Source organism: Crinia signifera, chromosome 8 (assembly GCF_055691185.1).
Source record: "Crinia signifera chromosome 8, ASM5569118v1, whole genome shotgun sequence".
In the NCBI taxonomy this organism is placed as follows: Eukaryota; Metazoa; Chordata; class Amphibia; order Anura; family Myobatrachidae; genus Crinia; species Crinia signifera.
In genome coordinates, this window is record NC_139224.1 from 97,403,870 (window position 1) to 97,420,068 (window position 16,199).

General features: G+C 43.0%; 2 protein-coding genes across 2 annotated transcripts in view; both read right to left on the bottom strand.

Moving 5' to 3' along the window:
* LOC146026294 (fibronectin-like) overlaps positions 1 to 7,987 on the bottom strand; it is a 41,952-nt gene extending 33,965 nt beyond the window's left edge. Inside the window, exons 1-6 of the mRNA XM_083156827.1 lie at positions 7,727 to 7,987; positions 7,387 to 7,647; positions 3,872 to 4,132; positions 3,486 to 3,746; positions 999 to 1,259; positions 373 to 633 (exon numbers count right to left, since the gene is read on the bottom strand). Coding sequence (XP_083012953.1) covers positions 373 to 633; positions 999 to 1,259; positions 3,486 to 3,746; positions 3,872 to 4,132; positions 7,387 to 7,647; positions 7,727 to 7,892 — 1,471 coding nt within the window. The 5' untranslated portion in view covers positions 7,893 to 7,987. The remainder of the gene's footprint in view (positions 1 to 372; positions 634 to 998; positions 1,260 to 3,485; positions 3,747 to 3,871; positions 4,133 to 7,386; positions 7,648 to 7,726) is intronic.
* Positions 7,988 to 9,312: 1,325 nt separating this feature from the next.
* The window catches only part of LOC146027254 (fibronectin type III domain-containing protein 7-like), a 41,883-nt gene continuing 34,996 nt past the window's right edge, over positions 9,313 to 16,199 (bottom strand). Inside the window, exons 11-14 of the mRNA XM_083158196.1 lie at positions 15,636 to 15,896; positions 15,296 to 15,556; positions 10,013 to 10,267; positions 9,313 to 9,617 (exon numbers count right to left, since the gene is read on the bottom strand). Of these exons, the coding sequence (XP_083014322.1) occupies positions 9,313 to 9,617; positions 10,013 to 10,267; positions 15,296 to 15,556; positions 15,636 to 15,896 (1,082 nt within the window). The remainder of the gene's footprint in view (positions 9,618 to 10,012; positions 10,268 to 15,295; positions 15,557 to 15,635; positions 15,897 to 16,199) is intronic.

The following is a 16,199-nucleotide window of genomic DNA, read 5'->3' on the forward strand; positions in this document are numbered from 1 at the left end:
TTCTGAGCTGTGCATGCAAACGTCATGGTAAGCAGTATTTTAGGCTTCTTACAAGGCCTTACATTATTTCTTATGAGATCAGCAAGCAAGTAGCTGGCTTATACACCTCTTATTCTACATTATTTTATCATTGATGACCTCACTGATTTATCATTTGTCCTGTTACTGTATCATTTGTTCCAAAATATTAAGTGGAGAGTGATAAACTTCCAACCAATCAGCTCCTTTTATTTTTCAAACACAGCCTGTAGCATGGCGGAGTTGCTTGTATATTATCTCTCTCCACATTATCACTCTCCAAAGCTTATTACATCTACCCCTACTGCATATCTTAGTACATCTCCAGACATCAAGAGAATATCCTTTATTTACCAGTCCAGATGATTACAGCTTGGCTCGTTGGTCCTTCACACCAACTGTTAGCAGCTGACACAGTAACAATAAATTCATGTCCACATGGGAGACTGGGAAACGTGCAGTTTGATTGTCCAGAGTTACAAGTTCTGTTCCTGCCATAAGGTGCAATGAGATAGGACGTGAAACTCTCAAAAGCAGCCGCTTGATTCCAGGAAACAGCTAGAGAGTTTGTAGTGCAGTCTATCTCTGTATGGACATCACCAGGAGCACAGGGAGCTGTAGGCGAATTCAGGAAACATTATTACAATTTGCCAAAATCAGCAATATCTAAGATGCCAGAGATGATGGATTATTTTATTGTATGTCAATGTGTCAGTCGAGACAATGTGACTTTATCTTGTATTTAATCAAATAATAGGGATACTGTCCATGGTCCTGAAATTATAATTTTCAGGGTTACAGATGAAGAGCAAATAAACAGAGGAGATATGCCATGCTGAACATACAGCCTGGGAATTAATTGCACATTTACATTAGTACATTAATGAAAAATTATGTTAAATATCAAATGAATTGTACTCTGAATGATTAATTTAATTTCAACTCAAGTCATAATTTAAGCAGACAATAAAAGTACATACCTGTAAACAGCTGGAACACATGGCTGCTGTCAGTTTCACACCTGTCACTGAAGGCTCTGACACTGACATTGTAGATGGCACTGCAGCTCAGGCCTGAGAGGTTACAGGAGGTAGATGTGGTGTTACAGGTGTGTTCCTCTCCTTCTGGTGTGGACAGCAGTGCAGTGTAATGTACAGCTCCAGCAGTCCTGCTCCAGGACACAACAGCACTGTTCACCAGGCAGTCAGTATAGCCTGAGATATCCTGCGGGACGCAGGGCCCTGGGAAGGAAGAGAACAGTTCTAATTACTAATTACTAATAATGATAGAAGTGGTTCTCCAATGTGTCTCTGATCTCTCCAGGACAATCCATTAGTCGGACCACTATTTGTTGATATGCATTAAGTTGACACAGACAATAGGTCGACACAAGCAAAAGATCAACACGGTAATGGTTGAAAAATGAAACAGTCGACATGACTTGTTTTTCATGATTTTTTATTTTGGAATATTTTCCTACTTTACCAGCCATGTGGACTATGATTGTGCATTGTGTGAAGTGGTAGTGGAGTGAAGCACCTTGCCCGAATCATGGTGAGTGAAGTGAGCCATGTTGTGGTACACAGTACACTAATTAGGGGTCCATGTGCTCAAATCTACAAATTCACATAAAAAAGTGAAAAACTCCTGCAGACCTTTTCATGATTTGACCATGTCTGTCCTTGTCTGGCCTTTTGCTTGTGTCAGCCTTATTGCCACACCGACCCTGTGCATGTTGACATTTTGCGGTCCACCTGAAAGCTTGCAACCTAATTACTGTTAATCTTATGTTCCATACCCTCCATTGATTATGCTAGGAATTTCTATTTAAATGCATAGAGCCAGATGAAAAAGTGATAAAATGGAGAGTGATAACAACCAGCCAATCAGCTCCTACCTGTTATGTTACAGACTGGGTTTGAAAAATGATAGTTAAGAGCTGGTTGGCTGGTAGTTTATCACTCTCCACTTTATGACTTTTTAAAGCTTGGTGCATCTGGCTCCTACTGTATTACACTTGGAGTAACCCAATTACTATATATGAAACAAATAATACAACATGTGGTACCATAAAGGAGACATGGTTTATATTAGGATTCTCAGTGCACTGTTGTCCATCTCCCAGACTTCATCAGAGTAGACAAGTTTCCTGGGTTAGAGGCTAGATGAGGCTGATGCGCAGTAAATGTTGTCATCATGGCTCCGCCCCAACCCCGCTGCTGTACACTGTGGCATTAAGCAATGGGGAAGATATGGTGCACTGCCAATATCTATATATTGCATATATAAACATTCGGTACTCTTTACCTAGCACGGCGCCCACGATTTTGATCGTGGGCATCGCAGGTAAAAAAATCGCGGGGATCGCGGCCATTGAATGCACTAAAAATCGGGTGCGACGCGACCGACGCGATGCCCGCGATTTCCCATAGGGAACAATGTTAAATTTCTCAATTTACCCGATTTTACTGTTCAATGCCTCAATTGACACGATTTTTCCATAGGAAACAATGTTAAATGGCCCACAGAGGCCAAATAGGCACCCTGAAGTGTGAAATGGCCCCCACAATTGTTAACGCCACCCCACGATCAACATCAACCCGAAGCGTGGCGAGCGCAGCGAGCCCGCGAGGGGCGGCGGTACGCGTCCTACGACCTTTTCATACCCCCACTATCCACGTCGGCGTGGAGTTGAGAATAGAATAGTGTGGCGAGCGCAGCGAGCCACTGAGCCCGAAGCGTGGCGAGTGCAGCGAGCCCCGCGAGGGGACGCGGATACCTTCACAGGTAAACGCGTCCCTTCGCGGGCTTCACAGGTATCCTCGTCCCCTCGCCACGCTTCGGGCTCGGTGGCTCACTGCGCTCGCCACACTATTCTATTCTCAACTCCACGCCGACGTGGATAGTGGGGGTATGAAAAGGTCGTAGGACGCATACCGCCGCCCCTCGCGGGCTCGCTGCGCTCGCCACGCTTCGGGTTCACGTTGATCGTGGGGTGGCGTTAACAATTGTGGGGGCCATTTCACACTTCAGGGTGGCTATTTGGCCTCTGTGGGCCATTTAACATTGATTCCTATGGAAAAATCGTGTCAATTGAGGCATTGAACAGAAAAATCGGGTCAATTGAGAAATTTAACATTGGTCCCTATGGGAAATCGCGGGCATCGCGTCGGTCGCGTCGCACCCGATTTTTTAGTGCATTCAATGCCCGCGATGACCGTGATGGGTGCCGTGCTAGGTAAAGAGTACCAAACATTCTTTATCCAGCACTCATGTCATGCCTGAGTAGCGTGTACAGACCATGGTGCCCTCCTTAGGCAAAAGCATACAGTAACATGTAGGAGATGGCACTCAGTGGTTTTAATTGTGTTATCAGTTGTCTCTCCCAAATACTTTGTATTAATGTTTTCAGATATGACATAATACTTTACTTTATGTAAATATCCGCAGGGAAGATTCAGGTTTACCTGTGTAAAACATTTCTGGAGAGATGAATTCGCTGCTGCAGGAAACACCAATGGAATCCACAGTCACAGTATAGACCTGTCCGCACTGTAAAGCATGTACTATGCATTGTGTGTTTGTTGTGCTACAGTTACTCTCAGCCCCATCCTGGGATCTTATCGTAGTTGTATATTGTTCTCCACCAATTGCTGCACTCCAGGACAGTAGTGCTTGGTCAGCGCCACACTGGAACCTCCACTGTAAGTCACTTGCAACACAAGGAACTGCAAAGTAAGAATGGATGAATGCTAAAATATTGTAACTGCATATTTCATTCAAAAATAAACACTAATAAATGCAAACGCTGTTTAAAATACTTTTTACCACATTTTTTAAAAACACCACATACCTGTGTGAAACGCAATGGATGGGCTGCTGTCACTGCTACACATCTTTCCCACTGCAACAACTGTGGCATTATAAACAAGACCACAAGAGAGTTGTGTGAAGCTGCATGATGAATTGGCTGTACTGCAATAATGCTGCTCTCCCTCAGGTCCAGTTACCATTACTGTATAGTTTACAGCTCCAGGGGCAGCGGCCCAAGAAACGGTTGCCACGTTAGATACACAATCAGTTTCGGATTGAAGTTCAGTAGGCACACAAGGCACTGGAAATCAAACACCTTTTATTAGACGTGTCCACATGTAAAGCATTTAAAGCATGTACTATGTACAGGGCAGCCGAGGGGGGGGGGGTACTAATTACCCGGGCCCAGGCTCGCTGGAGGGGCCCCTGGTATGACCCCTCCCTTCCCCCTCCGTCACTCCCGGGTAGCAACAGCAGCACACACTTCTACAGCATGTTATGTGCTGATAGCAGGCTCAGCATGAGTGTCTCACTGACAGCGTGAGAGGTCATGCTGAGCCTGCTGTCAGCACAGCACATGCTGTAGGTGTGTGCTGCTGCTGAGATTACAGTTTTAAGAGTTTTCTTTCACGCTCCTCTAAACATTTGGGGGGCGTGGCCTAAGTGCGGGAGGTGCCCATACCTCCCCACTTAGGCCACGCCCCATTTTTTTTACCGGGGCCCGGCATTCCTCTCGGCTGCAATGACTATGTATCGTGTGCTACATAAATCTTTGCCAAACAACCCTCTTAGCAATCAAGGTCATGTGAGATCTTATAGCATCCAGTGTCTTTTTTTGGTTCTTTGTTGCTGGGTGCACATTAGACAACTTGTTATACGATGTGGATGATTCTGACAGTTCTCCAGTTTGTACACTCTATTACGATACCATATTTCCCAACTGTCCTGCTTTCCGCATGCCCACAGTGGCAAAAACGGGGCATGGCCTCGCGGGATGTATAGGCCATGCCCCCTTTCCGTCCCTCAAAGTTGGGAGGTATGACGATACCGATGCACGTTCCTGAAAATCATTTGCTGCTTCTACTGATCTTTTAAACATGAAGGAAGATTTGTATGTACAGTATTGTTAACGTCAGAATATTCCTGGGTGTAGCCACTGATGATATCTTATTTATTTATTTATTATTTATTATTTATTAACAGTTTCTTATATAGCGCATTCACAGTGGCGTAAGTTCGTCCCAGTTGCCCGGAGGCAAGATAAATATTGGTGCCCCCCAACACACACACCATCTTATATAAATATATGTATATATGTGTGTATGTTATGGATATTATGTTTAGAATAAAGAGAGTGTGACATCTATGGTCCTGCTAAGAGGAGGAGTCAGCCACAGAAGCGATAACGGCTTTCAATTAACTGATTCAAACTCGCAGGGGAGGAGAGGTGTTCCCTTGGGAGCAGGAGCCCGGCGGCAGATGACTCCATTGCCTCCCAGAGTTCTGCCTCTGCGCATACATATTCCAGAGTGCTTTACAGAGAATATTTGAACATTCCCTGCCACAGAGAAGCTTACAATCTATATTCCCTACCACATGTACACGCACACACAGACATTCTAGGGTTCATTTTTGTTGGAAGCCACTTAGCCTACCAGTATATTTTTGGATTGTGGGAGGAAACCAGAGTACCCGGAGGAAACCCACGCAAGTACGGGGAGAATATACAAACTCCGCACAGTTAGAGCCATGGTGGGAATCAAACTCATGACCTCAGTGCTGTGAGGCAGTAATGCTAACCATTACACTGTCCGTGCTGCCCCATATCTTCTGCAAGTTTGCATAGAGTATATGCACTACAGTATATTATTTGCCCGGGTGTTCAATGGAAATCTTTAATGACATTGCATAATTTGCAAAACATCTCGTGTGTACCCAGCATTAGTAGCTAATCAATGTGACTAGGACGTACCAGTATCTGTGCTAACCTGTGTATCAGTGTGTGACTGAGGGCCAGCTGTATCAACCATCAAAAAGTGATAAAATGGAGAGTGATAACATACAATGATGCTCAACGAAGAGATATCGCAGATCTTTCCTTCCGGCTGCAATTAGAATGTACAACGGTACTTGTGTAGAATCACGGCTCCCATTGCATGCCATCGCATGCCATATTTTTGCAGTTTTTAAGCATTTTTTTAAAATTGCATGCAATTTTTAACAGAAATGCATCCAAATGCATTGAAATTAGTATCAAACATGTTCAATGGCCCCCAAATGTAATTTTTCAGGCTGTACCACCCCCATACCTTCCTGCAGCCGCAGCCTGCGTAGTCAGTATGTTCGCGGCTAGCAGGAGCTTACGTAGTTAGCGTAGTCCGTCAGCATTACGCAGTTAGCGTGTAGTCAGCGTAATCAGTACATTCACGGCTAGCCGGAGCTTACGTAGTTAGCGCAGTTAACATGTGTCATCATTATTGTTTAAGATGGATGACATGACAGGTGTGAATGTGTTCCTGAAACACCCCCACTATCCACGCCAGCTCGAAGCGTGGCGACCGCAGCGAGTCCCGCGAGGGGATGCGGTACGTGTCCTCCCGACCTGTTCATACCCCCACTATCAATTGTCGGCGTGGAGTTGATTTTATAAAGTGTGATGAGCGCATCAAACCACCGAGCCTGAAGCGTGGGGAGCGCAACAAGCCCCGCAAGGGAAGGCATATTACTTGCATATTTGCCTGTATGTAACATGCCCTATTCAACTATTCATACCCCCACTATCCACGTTGGCATGGAGTTGATATCATAAAATGCCCGAAGCGTGGCGAGCGGACGCTTAAAACGAGCCCGAAGCATGGCGAGCGCAGTGGACACAGGAAAGGTTGCCTTACCCTGCCGCAAGAATTACTGAGACGCGCAAGGGTCTGAGACGCTTGTGTGTCTCAGACAGAAGGAGCGCCTCTCCACCAGCGCCCGCATGATCGCCTCTCCACCAGCATCCACCAGTGCAGGGGATCTGGCGGTTACCGGCGCTGTGTGAGAGGCGCTCACTAGGCTTGCCAGGGACACTGGGGACAGAGCTGCAGCTCCCGGGGACAGTACAGTGACTACACTGCCTGACGAGGACACTACGCTGACTACGCAGGGGACACTGCATCCCGCCAGGCATCCCGTGATGCACGCTGTATTGAAGTGAGATGTGTGTGAAGACAGGCAGAATCTATACAACAAGAAGGTGACACAAACAGCACTGTTTTTGTTTCCAAAATAGCTCTGCCACATGCCCAAAACATTTTTAAAATAATCTCAGTGAATTCACTCAAACTGCACAAATCCCTATTATGGGAAACTCATGGTTCTGCTAATGTGAAATGTTTGTAAGACTGGTTTTCCGATGATTTTTACTGATGAACTTTATGCATTGTTTCAAATATTTCTTCTAAGTATATCTGGGTTGCAGGCTTATGGGATAAAACAAGTATCAACTGACTGCATTCAAAACGCCACTTAACCCATTTATGCATGTGAGCCAGAAAGTGACGTAGACCTGATCACCTGTATAGACTTCAGCTGGAGAGCTGGGTGCGCTCTGACATTGGTTATTGAATGCTGTTACTGTCACATTGTAGCTCTGTCCACACTCCAAGCCAATGACTTCACAGTATGGCTCAGTACTGTTACATACAAAGTACTCTTGGCCAAGAGACATCAGACTGGATACATATCTCAGAGCTCCGGGGGTTTTATTCCAAGTAAGAGTTGTTGAGGAGAGAAGACAATTCATTGTTGCATGTACTCCCTGAGGTTGACAGGGAACTGTAATGACAAATAGACATAAAACATTCAGTAAACTATAAAAACCATTCATACAAAACATAACACTGTTGAGTCTTACCAGTTATAAGTGTATCCGGGGCAGTTGTTGGACCACTACATTGTGTGTTGATGGCTGTAACTGTCACACTGTATGTCTGACCACACTTCAGCTCACTGATGGTGCAGCCTGTGTCTTCTGTATGACAGAGGAGAGTCTCTTCTCCTGGACTGGTGACATTGGACATAAAACTGACTGCACCAGGGGTTGTACTCCAGGACAATGATGCAGAGTTATTATAACAGTTGATCTGTGGTGGTTCCTGTACTGGGAGACAAGGGGCTGAAAAGCCAACACATTGTTATTACATAATGAAACTACTAACATAATGCCATGCCCAGGGAAATGACATCTGGACTTACCTACAAAACCACCTACCCAATGACGAAGATATCTATCTATCTGTGCGAATGTGCGACCCATTCACAGGAGCATAAAAAATCCTATGGATCATGGTGCAGACTGCACAGGGTACATTTTCAGCTGAACCACGTTTTAAATGGGGAAAGATCAGGGGGTCCATGAGGGAAGGGGGTGTGAGGACAAAGATGTGGATAAAAAGGAAGGGGGAATAGGTAAGGAATATATGATGTGGGAGATGAGAAGGCTTGGTGCCCAATTGAAGGAAAGAACCTAGCCAGTACCATACAGTATAAAAGTGATTCATTCATAATACAGTAGGACATAATAATAGCCAATGTACAGCCAATGTAGGCTTTGTTGCTTATTTTGTCTTCAAAGCAAATGCCAACTACATGTATATATATATATGGAAAACATTTGCAAACCAATATCCTAAGGAAGGCACTAAAGCTATTATCTTTAGAGAACAAGGCAGATAAGCCCCAATGTCTCCCGAAATATATCAAAGTACAAAAATTTCAGAAATGTGTAAAATTGTAAAATAGTAATGCAATTGTAATATCTATGATTTATAGCCAGCCATGTGGCCATCTGGTGTCTGTCTGGTGATCATCATTCTGTCATGATGAAAAATGCCCTCTAGTTTGAATTGTGCCATGTTAAAGTGTCCCAGTTTATATTATGCCAACACAATGTTGCCCTCCATTTCATATTCATTACAGTGCCATTACGAACATTATAGTGCTCTCCACATTACAATAAGTAGATTTGATTGTTACACACTACATATAGTTTTACATTACAGTGCCCCTTTACCATAATAACATCCACTATATACTCTTCTCACTAAAACTATAATGTCGCATAATTCATGCTGGGCAATGAATCAGACCCAACTGCTTAGCGGGATATTGATATGCAAATTTATACCATTGGTCTTGGCCCTCATAACTGCCTGCACCCTATAGCATTGATACCACTAATACCCAGTATAGTTACACCCATGGAACAAGGGGTATGAAAAAAATAAGGTAAGATGTACAATTGGTATAAATGGAACACAGCACTTTAGACCTATCTTACACTTAAGTTGGCAAAAAATGGTCTTTTAAATGGTCTCTATTATTTTACTTTAAATAGGAACCATAATGAAATCTGACTAAACTGAGTTTTTGTAACATTGGGTCTCATAGCATTTGTCCCGCAGTGTGGAAAAGTGTAAGGCCCAATACTACAGTATGTATTTATGTGTGGTGGCTTTGCTGGTAAGCTTCGGATAATAACTTACCAGTAAGTAGCTCTACTGGGAGACTTGGCTCACTGCTGCTCACTTCATTGGCTGCTGTGACAGTTACCAGATATGATATTCCACATGATAAGCCAATGATGTCACAGGATGTGTCTGTGGAATTGCACATGTGATGTTCTCCATCTGTCCCAACAGCTACGGAGGTGTAATTAGTAGCTCCCAAACTAATGTTCCATGAGACTCCTGCGGTGTTAGTTACACAGTCTAACTGTATGAACACATTTTCGGGGGCACAGGGGGCTGCAAAAAATGAAATTATTAATCTTTGTCCATGTACACAGGCATTGTACTTATCAGCATAATCGAAAAGCCATCTAATTCCAATATAATTTTTTGGGATAAAAACTTACAAAGCTTTACTGCTGGCATTAGGGACATTGCGTTCCGAGGAGGAAAACATATTGGACTCCTAACATTCAGTCTTACCAAGATTATACAGTTATTAATTTAACATGTAAATATCTCAAACTGTCAGCTAATGCAGTAGCAATACATAGTTTACTGTATACTAACAGTATCAGCTAAAATTTGGATATAGAGATTTAGCTGAAATAAACTGTCTGTTTACATTTAGTCTTCAGGCCAATATTATAAGCAGCAATGATACGGACAATGTTTGCATCTCTTTGCCTCACCTGTTTGAAATTCAAAGTTATTACTGCTGTCACTGCTGCACTGTTGTCCAAACGCTGTCACCGACATAGAGTACTGATGGCCACACATTAGGTCTTGCATTGTACATGAAGTATTTGTTGTCTGACAAACATATCTGTCTCCTCCAACTCCTATTATCTCTGTAGTGTAATTCATGGCTCCATGTGCTTCTCCCCAGGATAGATAGACCAGATCAGAAGTAACATGGACTTCCAAATTCATTGGAGGACACGGCACTGAAAAAGGAGGAAACCTATAATCAGTGCTAATTTTCAGCAGGAACTCAGTTTTTGAACCTCTAATTAAATTCCATCATCAGGAACCGGGTTCCTGAACCTGTTCTGGGCCAAAATGTACTTTCCATGAGATAAGTTTTAATTTAAAGTCACCTGTGAGTGCCTTTGTCCTAATCTCTCTCTCTCTCTCTCTCTCTCTCTCTTCCTCTCTCTCTCTCTCATCTATTTTTCCAGAAAAATATATATATATATAATTAGCTCATGCCTTTGTATTATGTAATATAAGATATACATACATAATATAAGATATACATACAATGATCCACATCAATGTTCCATCTATCTTGAAGATACAGAACAATCATGAGCATTGCATGGTTCTTGTTACTGTATAATGTTGTAGATGTCAGGTACATGGTATGACATGCCATTTGGACCACTTGTTATGTTGTATATTAAGTACAATAGAAGAATAATTAAAATACTGAACGTTTACATTAGTGGTATTTAATTGGCTTATTGGCAGAGCTGTAATTATCATATTAATCATCATCATGTTAAGTACAGTAGCAGTTCTGTACAGAATGGCCTAATTACTGGGTTCCATTACAAGGGTCTCAAGGGTCCCTGCAGATTTCTAGCAAATTCTATAATAGTCACAGCAATGTGCATCATAGTTATATAGAGAACAGTGCATATATGTAACTAGATACACACTGTAGGGGCTGCAGTTGGGTGCAGGGGGGCCTGGAGAAAGGGTTTTGGAGAAAGGAGGTGGAGCAGCCTTGGAAGTGGTATTATGTCACTCCTGAGTCCTGACACTGCGTGTATTAACTGTAGATGACGATAGCGCTATGCATATCGACTAACTCTTCTCAAATATTTGTGGGGTGTCCCCCTTTCCATTATATAACTCTTATTCATCTGACACACTGCTATTATATTAGATGACTATCTTATTATATACAAATACAGTATAAAACATTATGTTGCAGGCAACTTGCCGATAATTCCTTCTGGGTGGAGATCATTTTAGTTAATTCTATTGTCCCATCAGGTGTTACATACATGGCATGAAGTGGTCATGCAGAGGTGGGGGAACTCATTTCTCTATGCCACCTAACTACACCCCCTCCCCCCATTAGGCACAGACAGGGCCAATGGTAGGGTTTTTGGCATCCCCTTGCAAACTAGAATACTTTTTGCTGTGAGAATTACTGTGCAGGGCCAATGTGGTTAAAATGTTCCACCTCACCTTTATAGGTGGTGGAACTCAGTTCCACTCCGTTCCCCCTCACTTTAACCCCTGGTTGCATATAAATCTGTGCTATAGAACTGCTGTCTAGTCTAAGGTGTCATAGTTTTAAAGTGTCTCCTATTTAATTTCTATTCATTCATCTTACAGTTCATAGTAAAAAATGAAAAGGAACTGCTCACATAAAACATTAGAACATATAATTCAAGCAGTAATTAAGCAAAACAGTGTAAATATTATGTGGGTAACAGTAATTATAATTCTCCACAGCTGTTTGAACTGTACTTGGTGAAAACTCATCACTATCAATAATATCCCAAATGTAACATAATGGAGGAAGCATAATCGTTGTGGAATGAGTATTTGTTGCATGGGCTGTAAATGTCATAATACAGGACAAATGGGCCACATTATATATATATATATATGAGGAAACACAGGAGAAAATCTGTGAAATGTTTATAAGAATGAAATTCACAGATGATCCCCATTTGTAAATTAAATAAAAAGTGTTGAATACTTATGCAATCAAGTATTATTTTTTTCTTGACAAATAAATTAGAGCTGTACATATACAATTGTACTGTTTTCTTGGTGTTAAACATCCAGCTGATCGCAAAGTTACTACAGTAGTCAGGTAACCTACTTAGCATGGACATTTATACCTGAAGTTTATAGAAAGATAATAATTAATTACTCTTCATTCCTAGCCCTGCAGGGGACAATGGGGGTTATTTTGGTTCACTCTTTCTGACAAATTCCTTCTTAGATGGACAAAACCATGTGCACTGCAGGTGGGGCAGATGTTACTTGTGCAGAGAGAATTAGATTTGGGTGGGGTTTTACTTCAAAGTGAGATTTATTATTGCAGTGTAAAAATAAAGCAGCCAGTATTTACCCTCCACAGAAACAAAATAACTGACCCAAATCTAATTCTCTCTGCACATTTTACATCTGCCCCACCTGCAGTGCACATGGGTTTGTCCATCTAAAGCCCCGTACACACGGGGGAGATATATTGCTCAGCAATATATTGCTAGCAATACATTGCTGAGCAATATATTGCCCAGTTTCTCCTTTTCATCAGCGACCAGAGATGGTTGCTGATGAAAGGGAACCTCTGCCGGCGGTGCCGCAGAGGTAATCAGCTGGTCGCAGGAGCAAGCTTAGATTAATTAGAATGGGGCTGAAAACGGGAGCTCGCACCCGGCGATTTACCGCTGGGGCACACTCCCATTACTGGCAATATGGTCGCCTGCGACCATTTTTCCAGCGATTTCAGCCCCTATCGCCCCCGTGTGTACACAGCATTAGAAGGATTTTGTCAGAAATAGTGAACTAGAATAAGGCCCACTGTGATAGTGCCTATCACACTAGTAGAAGCATATTTTCATCATCAACATAGAATGGAGTTCTGTACTGTAAGGGAAGTCTGACGGTGGAATATATTTCCAAAGGAAGGTGGAGAAGCAAGTTGTAATGCCTTATAGATGCAGAAATTGTATGTTCAACAATAATAATTAGATTGCAGCATTGGGTGGTTTATTCACCACTAAACGAGCACAGTTGTGGGGGATACAGACATAGTCAGATGGACTATTACTATCACTGTTACACGGCATGTGGCCATCTGGGCAGTAGAAAGCCTATCCGGGCCCCAATAATTTCCAGGGGATGTGGCATAATCATTGGAGGGATGGCCATGTTGTCAGAATAAAATACAGATGAAAATAAAACTTTAAGTACCTCCCTGGTCACACTGCAGCCCAGCACACAGCAGCTTGTGCTGGGTGGAGGAGAGCTGGTGCAGCGAGGTAATGGAGGACCCACTGGGCCCCTCCATCAGACCTGGGCCTGGGTAATTCGAACCCCCCCCCCCCCCCCCCCCGGGTGTTCCTCTGCTCTGTCCAAAGCATTTCAAGAGATATTCATTTTGAGATGGAACTGTATTAATATGGAAACAACTAACCATTTTGTGACATTCCATATCTCAAAAGCTCTTAACTCCACAAGTACCCCCAACGGGTAATTTAATTGTGGATTACTTTCATCAGGGTCAGATCAGGGCCGGATTATAATGGGGGCACAAGGGGTCAGTACCCCTGGGCCCCCCTCTAGCTAGGGGCCCCCTGTGGTTGGCATGTATTTTCTAAGCTGAGCATCGGAAATCAAGGCACACTGACTGCACAAGTGTGCAGTGCATTACTGGGAGTTGACTAAGTCCCATGACACTTTGCACCAGAGGCCAGAGGCTGAGACATTTGTGCTGAGCTCTGATTGGTGGAGCTCATTACATGCTTCTCAGGCCCATGGAGAACAGCAGCAGCAGCCTAGTCATGGGAGGGTTTTTAATCAGAGGCAACACTGGAGCTGTGAGGTCTCCTACAGAGTAAGGTGCAGATGGACAAACACAGGCTTTTCATGTGGTATATATCTATCTATCTATACCCATTGACCAAGTTTATACTGTCCTTACTCTGTGTTTTGACAGTGTAGTATTCTCCCATGCAGTTTGCAGCCAGTAATGACAAGTGCAAGGGGGCCCCGCTGTCTAAAGTGCCCCGGGCCCCTCGAAGGCTAAATCTGGCACTGGGTCAGATGAGTTATTCTATTGTGCTTGCTCAGTAATTACCCCACTTTTTTTCATGGAAAGAATTCATGAAAACATTACCTGTTGCAGGGAACACAAGGACCATAGTCGAGAGTGATACAGGGGCAGATTTATTAAGCTTGGAGAAGAGATAAACTGGAGATGAAGCTGAGAAAAGGTAAAAGGAGATAACGCACCAGCCAATCAACTCCCAACTGTCTTTTTCAAACACAGCTGATTGGCTGGTGCTTTATCTCCTTTTACCTTTTCTCCGCTTTATCTCCAGTTTATCTCTTCTCCAAACTTAATAAATCTGCCCCACAGTCACTAGGTCTACAGCATGATGGTGGACAAGCATTAGATCGACACCATTAGGTCAACATGCATTAAGGTCAACATGCAGGAAGGTCGACATGACTGTAGGTTGACATGGGTTAGGTCGACAGGGTCATTAAGTCGACACAAGCATTAGGTCGACATGGGGAAGGGTGACATGGGGTTTTTAAAAAATTTTGTGAGCCAAGATGTGCCGAGGCGGTATTTCATGCCCTACCTTTCACTAAGATGTGGTGAGAGAATAAAATAGTGTGCCGAGCGCAGCGAGCCATGCGATGGGACGTGGTGCTACGTTTGAGTGTCCATGCCTACTGTGTAGAAATCCAGGACAAAAAAATGTGAAAAACCCCATGTCGACCTTTTGACTGTCAACCTTCCCCATGTTGACCTAATGCTTGTGTCAACCTAATGACCCTGTCAAACTAACCCATGTCGACCTACAGTCATGTCAACCTTCCTGCATGTCAACCTAAATGCATGTCAACCTAAATGCATGTTGACCTAATGGTATCGACCTAATACTTGTCGATCATCATGCTGTCTACCCAGTGATCCATATGCAGTTGAGAACCCATGCGCTGTTTAATATATATGTCTGTGTTACAAACAGTTTCATTATAATCATTTACATTAAAGGTGGCAGCTGTTTGTTCTGTTGTTCTGTCTAGTAAAATTCCTCATACTTATTTTGAAAACATCAGTGTTGCTTATCTAAGATAACATTCCAATCACTATAAACTTCCGGGTTGCAGGCTCATGGGATAAAACAAGCATCAACTGACTGCATTCAAAATGCCACTTAACCCATTTATGCATGTGAGGCAGAAAGTGACGTAGACCTGATCACCTGTATAGACTTCAGCTGGAGAGCTGGGTGCGCTCTGACATTGGTCATTGAATGCTGTTACTGTCACATTGTAGCTCTGTCCACACTCCAAGCCAATGACTTCACAGTATGGCTCAGTACTGTTACATACAAAGTACTCTTGGCCAAGGGACATCAGACAGGATACATATTTTAGAGCTCCGGGGGTTTTATTCCAAGTAAGAGTTGTTGAGGAGAGAAGACAATTCATTGTTGCATGTACTCCCTGAGGTTGACAGGGAACTGTAATGACAAATAGACATAAAACATTCAGTAAACTATAAAAACCATTCATACAAAACATAACGCTGTTGAGTCTTACCAGTTATAAGTGTATCCGGGGCAGTTGTTGGACCACTACATTGTGTGTTGATGGCTGTAACTGTCACACTGTATGTCTGACCACACTTCAGCTCACTGATGGTGCAGCCTGTGTCTTCTGTATGACAGAGGAGAGTCTCTTCTCCTGGACTGGTGACATTGGACATATAACTGACTGCACCAGGGGTCATACTCCAGGACAATGACGCAGAGTTATTATAACAGTTGATCTGTGGTGGTTCCTGTACTGGGAGACAAGGGGCTGAAAAGCCAACACATTGTTATTACATAATGAAACTACTAACATAATGCTGATTATGATTTTTTTATCCACAAATACAGTATAAAACATAAGTATTGCTGGCAACTTGCTGGTCATTTCCTCATAGATGGATCTAATTTTGGATCAGTCCATTGTCCAGTTTATCATATCATAATGTTACAGTGGCCCAATTCAGACCTAATCGCTGCTGTGTAAATTTGAACAGAGGTTGATTATTGATAGACTGAGTATGGTTAGTGGTATGCAGATGCAATGCCTGCCAGTGAAGAAATATTGCAACTT